General features: G+C 46.5%; 1 protein-coding gene across 4 annotated transcripts in view; it reads left to right on the top strand.

Annotated features, from left to right (window-relative positions):
* Nucleotides 1–3,294: 3,294 nt before the first annotated feature.
* Myo5a (myosin VA) overlaps nt 3,295–7,853 on the top strand; it is a 167,012-nt gene continuing 162,453 nt past the window's right edge. For all 4 annotated transcript variants that reach the window (XM_075965249.1, XM_075965248.1, XM_075965247.1 and 1 more), the window contains exon 1: nt 3,295–3,472. In XM_075965249.1, the coding sequence (XP_075821364.1) occupies nt 3,446–3,472 (27 nt within the window). In that variant the 5' untranslated portion in view covers nt 3,295–3,445. The remainder of the gene's footprint in view (nt 3,473–7,853) is intronic.

Here is a 7,853-nt window from a genome sequence, read left to right as displayed (position 1 = left end):
TGTCTCACTTGAGTCAAAAAGAGAAAGTCAAGGGGCACCTGAACTTTGGAGGAAAGGCTTTGGTTTTGTTTCTTTTTCATTTAAACTTGGACAGTGTTTTCATTTGAAAACAGCCCACAAGAAAATGTTAATTTATAAAGTAATAGCTGAGAATGTTATCAATTTACACCAAAATTTACAATTCCTTGTGCCTATTTCTGGAGTGTGGACCTTACTCCTGATTTTCAGATGTTACTAAAGACAGAGTGCTTTGGAATATATATGCAGAAGATAGAAGAGTCCATCCATCAGAATGCCCACTGCCAGTTGCCTGGGATTTGTCTGAAGTCTGTTCTTTTCCTGAATGAAGCAAGAGGTTTGTGGTCAGAAACCCATTTCCCAACTGTATATGGCAGCGTGCACCTGTAATTCCAGTACTCCCAGTACTTAGGAGGGAGAAGTAAGATGGTTCCAGGTCAGCCCCAGCCCCACAAAGAGACTTTACCCTCATCACCACCAAAAAAGGAAACCTTGCTCCTCTTCCTCATCTCCCCATTCTCTTACTATGACCTCAAACATCTGGGTGGTTGAATGTATGTGCTTGAAAATTATCATTCCAATATTCTTTTTGTTCATCTAAAAAATCACTTTTATAAAAACTCTTGTGGTTTTGTTTTGGGTGTATAGGCTTTCCTCCATCATACTCAGTTCTGACAGGTAGGTACCATCTGGAGGGTAAACAGGCACTTTGTACAGCAAGAAGGAAGGATAAGAGAAAGAAGCTAAATCTTCCAAATCTTTATGTTCTGCTGGTCAAAAGCAGATCTTGTCTCTTTTCACAGCTGCACAATGAAAGGATGGAATCCAGAACCATCAAAGTGACATGATTTCAGTGCAGGAATCTGTAGCCATTCTCCCTGGCATTCTAAAGAAACTGTGGGATTGTGAGCAAATGGGAAAAAGGACTGAGTTATAGGAACTGAAGACTCACTCTGTCTTCCCGTTAGTGAATAATCTTCAAATAGTCATTCCTCAAGCTCAGACACAAGCATGGAGCCAGCCGCGTGCACTGACCTTTGTAGCATGAATTCTAATTGATCTTAATAAGAAAACTCGTAGTCATCTATCAGGGGATGAAGCAGAGCGTCTAACCACTAGAGTTCTTACCTCTACCAATGCTCAGACCGGAGGGGTGATCCTGTCCTTACGAATCCTCAGGTTGCATCTATGACTGAATTCTCAGACTGCCTCCCTCAGACTGCTCTGAGCTCCTGTCTCCTCCCTCCTTGTATTCTTCTTTTCACCCAGCCACACCACTCCTGTCTTCACCTTGCTAGTGCTGGGATTAAAGTCACGTGGTCCCAAAATTCTAGGATCACCTTTGTGTGAGCTCTGTTTTGTTTTTAGACAGATTCAATCTCAAGTAACCAGGGTGACCTTGAACCCACAGAGATCTGTCTCCTGAGTCAACCTGGGATTAAAGGTGTGAGCCACCACTGCCTTGCCTCTATGGCTTAGCTTTGCACTCTGATCTTCAGGCAGGCTTTGTTTGTTATAGAATATACAAAACCTCACCAGAGACCTTGATTGGACTGGGCTCAGAATCACACTTCTAAAATCTCAGCACTTGCAAGGCAGAGGCAGGAGGATGGAGAGTTCAAAGCCAGCCTGGGCTACTTAGTGAGACCCACCTTAAAAACCAAGGAAACAAACTAAATTTGGTCCCAGTTCTCATGACAGGCACTGGCTACCACTTACAGTTTAAAGAAATAAGAAAGATGGGCACCCAAAAAGGCTGAAAATTTGAAAGATTATTCCAAGTATTGTGATGTGGGAGTCCCCTCTGTGTGCTGTGATTACCATTAATTAATAAAGAAACTGCGTTGGACCTATAGCAAGGCAGAACTTAGGTGGGCAGGGAAAGCTAGGCTGAATGCTGGGAGAAAGAAGGACAGAGTCAGAGAGAAGCCATGGATCCACCACCTGTGACAGATACTGGGAACTTTAGCTGGTAAGCCACAGCCACGTGGTGATACACAGATTAATAGAAATTGGTTAAATTAAGATGTAAGAGCTAGCCAATAAGAAGCTAGAGCTAATAGGCCAAGCAGTGATTTAATTAATACAGGTTATTTTGGGTCTGAGCCGCCAGAACGAGCAAGCCGCCTTCTACAACAAAGTATGTGTGAAAAAAAGTATGTGTGAAAGTGTGGGCGGAGAGACACGGCAAGTTGGGATGAAAGGACCACATTCCTGTGCTTGTGTAAGAGCACCGAGTAGACTGAGTCAAGGTTGCAAGCACTGGAGTTTCCCTTAGTCGGCTGCCTTTTCCTGGTGACTTCAAGATCAGCCTCAGGTAGTACCACCGAGCCTAAGAGGTCAGCAGAGTTCTTGTTCTTAAAGGTCGGTGAACTCATGCGAGCATACAGACAGGTGTAAGGTGGCAACTGCTCCCCAGGGCCATCTTGTTTTCAGGTTCATTAGAGTTTCTGAGTGTTAGAGCCCATCTTATGTTCTTCCATCACCAAGCGACCCTGTTGCATACTCAAGTTCAGCTTGGTCCTGGGCATCCTTCAACTCCAATTCCGGGTGGTGCAAGGCTCAGCTTCCCAGCCCTGCAGCCCGCACGGTTCTTCTGGAGTTGCAGGTTATAGAGATGCCTTCCACGAACCCTTCCCTACCCTAAGTCCTCTTCCTAGAAATAGCTGGGCCTGTCGGGGAGCAGCCTTCATGCTCCCTGGTCCGCGCGGGACACTAACAGCACCTGCCACCGCAGCCCCTGGCGTGGGTGACGCTCCCGCACTGTCCTTCGTTCGCGGCCACGGGGGACTCTGCCAAGGAGGGTTTGGGATGTCAGCCGCGTGGGTTGATGATGCTCGGTGCCCGCTGCCGATGGGAGGCAGCGTGAGCCCGAGAGAGCGGGGAGCAGTCGCCGCGGCCACGCTCGAGCGCAGCCTCCTCCCGCTCCCACAATGCACAGGGCGACGGCGGCAGCGGCGGCGGCAGCATCGAGAGCCGCTGAGGAGACCGAGGAGGCTGCAGAGACCAGGCCTCTCGGGAGACCTCTGAGGAGGCGAAACAGCCTAGGAAACCGAGGACGCTGAAGACCCCGGGCTGCTGAGGAGACCTCAAGGGCGGTGGAGAGCGGGCGGCTGGGGAGACCGAGGCGGCCCCGGCTGCTCCCCGGTTGCCCCCACCCCCACCCCCCGGTTACCCCCGAGCACGCGCGCCAGACTCACGCGGCGAGCCCGGGGGTGATGACCGGCTGACTGCCGCCCGCCCGCCGCTAGCGAGCGCCTGACGAGCCCCGCCCCGCCCTGCCCGGGCCCGCCCGCCCTCCAGCGCGGCCCGCCCTGCCCGGCCCTTCCCCTGCTCCCCGCCCGCTGCCACCGATTCACCCGCGCGGGCGGCCGCCACGCGAGCTGCGGCCTCCGCCCAGGCGGGGGGCGTCGGCGCTGGGCCCGCCATGGCCGCGTCCGAGCTCTACACCAAGGTAATGCGCGCGCCGCGCGCGGGGCCGCGCCCTGGGGAGGGGTCGCGCGCTGGGGGTCGGTGGTTGTAGCACGGGGTGGGTTCTGCGGGACTGCGCCTCCTCCCTGCCCGGCTGCACCTCCCTACTCTGCCTCCTGGGCCCATTTCGGGTGGGATGCTCTTGGGCAGATGCTCTGGCCGCTGTCCGGGGCCGCGCGCTTAAAATAACGTCCTGTGCCGGTACGCGCCAGGCAGCCTCTCGGGGAGATGATTTCGGATTCTGCAGACAGGGCCAGTCCGCTTTCACCTTTAGCCGCAGGGTTCTTGCTATTGCCCTGGGGTGCGGAGCCTTCGGGAAGATGCTGCCCAGGCGATGGCGAGCTTATTCTCAGGCTCGTCGGTGGCTGGCAGTTTGCAATCTGCGCGTTATCCCCGAGAGCCTCGTTAGCTCCGCGTCCTCACCCTCCTTTCCGGCGAACCTTTCCCTTTTAATCTTCGTTTAGGGGAAGTGGCAGTCTTTTCAGTCTTAAACCGACGCCCATATTCTCTGAGTCTGGTAATCTCTCTCTGAATGGCGTATTTTGGAGAGACTTCAGAAAATCTGTGTTGGCCAGTTGTGGTGTATGCAATCGTGGTATCTTGTATTATGGTTTCAATGGGTGTTTTGCCAACAATTGATTATTAATTAGCTCTAATTCCATTGAACGGAATTGCCTTAACTTTTCCAGTTCACGTTTTCAAGACTGTGCCAGAATCTCTCTTCTTATCTCTCTCTGTCTGTCTTTGTCTTCCCCTCCGGCACTGGAGATTGTAGAGCCTCAAGCGCCACAGACAAACCCATTACCACTCAGCTGTACGTAGATAACCCCAGCTCTCTGGACTTTTCCTTTGGCATTTGAAATCATTGCTTGCACCCACGACTTCAGTAAGCCCTGAGCCCAAGTTGCAGCCTACAGGAAAGAAGTCTGGGTGGGACATCCAGATACCTGCACCTGGTCTAGATGTTTTCACCAATTGTGTGGCCTTGGGCAGCCTCTCTGGTTCAGGTTTTTTACAAGTCAATAGAGTTTGTTACACTTGTCCTGCAACCCTTAGGAGCTGTTGTGAGGAACCATTTTGTTTTGTTTTGTTCTTTTGAGGCAGGGTTTTTCTGTTTCTCTGACCTGGAACTTGGTCCGTGTACTAGACTGGCCTTGAACTCATAGATCTGCCTGCTTCTGCCTCCTAAGAGCTGGTATTAAAGGAGTGCACCACTGCCACCCGGCCTTGAGAAACAAATTTAATACGAGTTGTGAAAGCTTTAAATGTATAACGTTTTTCTACAATTATGAGTTATCTGATTAATTTCTTCCAGCCATGAAATGAGGAGCTTGCATGAACCTGGTACTTCTTTCTTTCTAGTCCTAGATTTAAAAAGTGTACAATTAGAATGTTTCTCTAAACCTCCTAATTTTTTTAGGCATGGTAGCTCTCTAAGATCTGAGTGACTATCACTGGAAACTGATTGAGAGTTACCTTATTAACTATATAAGTACACTTTTAAGTGGTTTGCAAATATTATCTCATTTAATCATTACAATTAATGTATGAGTAGATACAAGTATCAGTTATGTTCCTGTGAAGAGCTGTCAGTCTGTAAACATTGCTTAGTTACATTGTTCTCTCCTGTCTGGCCCCTTCCAAGGCCCTGGCCATCAGTCCCATCCTGAACCTGCTAATCGTAGGCTGATAAGTAGAAATCAGGAGCTAAGTTGTTGGACTTCTGGATCTGTTTTTGTGCCCAAAAGATAACTTGTAGGAAAAAAGTTGGGAAAGGTGTTGCCATTTTTAAATGAGAAGGTTTTGAGTTTCCATCACAGCTTTATGGGACTAATAAAAGACTAATTAATCATTTAGTCTTTCTAGATACAGACTAATTTAGTCACTGAAACTGAGGTTGGGACTTAAGGGGCTTTCTCCTAAAGTCACAAATACCCAAGAATAGCCTGGTTCCATAGTTATTTGTGGGCTGATTTTCTGAGTGGGCCAAAGTTTAATGACAGGCAGGGATATTTATTGAGTATCCTGATACTCTGCCTGATGTTTAGAGTTTCTAACAGTGGACAAGTCATAGCCCTTTCCCTCATAGAGTTCACAGTCTGCTTCTTATATTCTTGAGCCACTTTGACTCTCTGAGGGCATAAATAACCTGCCGTTACCTTAACAACAGCAGGCAGATGTGTTAGAAGGGGATGGGAAGTGTTCCGGGCTGTGGCAAAGCCTGAAGTGACTCTACTGATTGCAGTATTGGCCTTTGCGATTAAATATGAAAGTGCCCCTTTAAAAGTTGTCATCGGACCTTTAAGGCAGATTTTGATGTGTGATACAGATCAGCTCCTATTACAGTGAAGGGCATGGGACTGCTGGTCAATTTATTTTCTTAAGTTAGAATGATAATGATTTTGTCATCACAATTTAGCAGGGTTTCCATTTCATAAAAATTTCTAGAAGTTTAAATATTTAAGAGCAATAACTTAGTGCCTGGATGTAAAGTTTCTTGAGGCGACATTTTGGTTAAAACATATTTGTTGATTTTTTTTTCCCAGAAGGTGTTGCTAAGAAGCTTTTGAATGTTTTTTTAAAGTACAGCATTATTGAGTTCCTCTGTATCGTACAATTCACCAATTTAAACTCCCCGGATTGGTAGTTTTGGCATATTCACTGTGATTTTAGGTCTACCCTGCAGTTGTTATGTTATTGCCCTGAAGAGAGTTGTTAGTCTTGACTTGGCAGTAGATTTCTGTGTGGCAACCTCATCTAATGATGCTTTTAATAACTTAAGAGGTTCAGCATTGTGGAACTAAGTTTATCAATGAGACCTGGAAGCATCACCTGCAGCAATTTAATTAATTGAGTATTAATCAGGTATATATACCATTGATAGCACATGGGTACTTTAGAATATACAAAGGTACCTAAAGCTATTTGAGTAAAAGTCCCTGGGATATATGAAGATGCTAAGTATTTTAAGAAAGAAAAAAATCAGACAGCAACTCCAAAGCCATTAAAACTTTCCCAAAGCGAAACAGCCTTGTAGGGCAGTAGATTTCATACTTGCTACCATATTTACCTTTTCCACGTTTTCTTATATACCTGCTGAAGCCATGTAACCTAGGGGTGTGTGTGTGTGTGTGTTCTGGTGTAGTTCATTTTGATATTCAATAGCACTGTCCTCTCAAACTACCATTCCTGGAGATTCTAATATTCTGGGGTTAAAATCCATTCTTTGATCCTGTGTTGTGATTTGCAGTTTGGCAAGTACATCCTTCAATCATGCTCCCTCTATGACTTTTTCTTCTGATGTCCCTGGTCTTGTTAATGGCAGTGCTCTTCTAGTTCCACAGGTTTGGAACTTCTGCATCTTTTCCCTTGGATCTTATATTTTACTTCTTTACCAATTTTGGTTCCATTTGACATCCAGCTGTTAGGATTCTGAACCACTGCTTGCATCTTCTTTTTTCTGTGTCTCAGTGACCTGGGTACATTTCCATCTGACTACAGTTGTATGTATGTTAACATTGTTTAGTACTATAAGCCTCTGAGATGCTATTTTGTTCAGCTCTCATTTGTTGAATAAATGAATGAATGAATGAATGAATGAATACTTAAATAGGAGGAGGTAGAGATTGAAAATTATGGCAGGGTGGTGGTGGTGCACACTTTTATTCCCAGCATTCAGGAGGCAGAGGCAGGTGGGTCTCTGTTAATTCAAGCCAGCCTGGTCTACAGAGTGAATTCCAGGACAGCCAGAGCTACAACACAGAGAAACCCTGTCACAAAAAATGACAACAACAACTGAGGGAGGGAGGGAGGGAGGGAGAGAGAGAGAGAGAGAGAGAGAGAGAGAGAGAGAGAGAGAGAGAAAAGAATGACATGGATTAGGCATAGTGATGCCCTTTTGTAATCTAGCATTTGGAAGGCAAGGACTTACCATAAGTTCAAGGATGGCTTGAGCTATATAACAAGATCCTATCTGAGAAAAAATGAAAAGCAAATTATAAGAATGTGATGAAAGAAGTAAACACATAATAAGGCATGTTGAAGAGGATGAGTAATAGAGAGAACTGGCAGCCAGTGAGACCAAAAAGAGAGCTGTTTCAGGGAACACAGTGTGAATCGCAGAGGTCTGGTAGTCTGAGGGATGCTTAGAAAGGCGCTCAAAGAAGGAAATAAACCTGAGAGACATTTCTGCGAAGGATTAGATATAGGATAAGAAGGAGAGGAGCCAAGATAAGGGCATGCTGGTAGCTCCACCTTGGAAACTAGAAGCTGTTTCTAGGGATTACAAATGGAAAATTACTCAGAATAATTGTTTGATCAAATTGCTTGATCAAATAACTGCTAAATTTCTTGATTAAAGCAAA

Source organism: Microtus pennsylvanicus, chromosome 3, assembly GCF_037038515.1.
Source record: "Microtus pennsylvanicus isolate mMicPen1 chromosome 3, mMicPen1.hap1, whole genome shotgun sequence".
Lineage (NCBI taxonomy): Eukaryota > Metazoa > Chordata > Mammalia > Rodentia > Cricetidae > Microtus > Microtus pennsylvanicus.
Note: the sequence above shows the minus strand (reverse complement) of the source record. Positions and strands in the feature narration are given on the sequence as shown.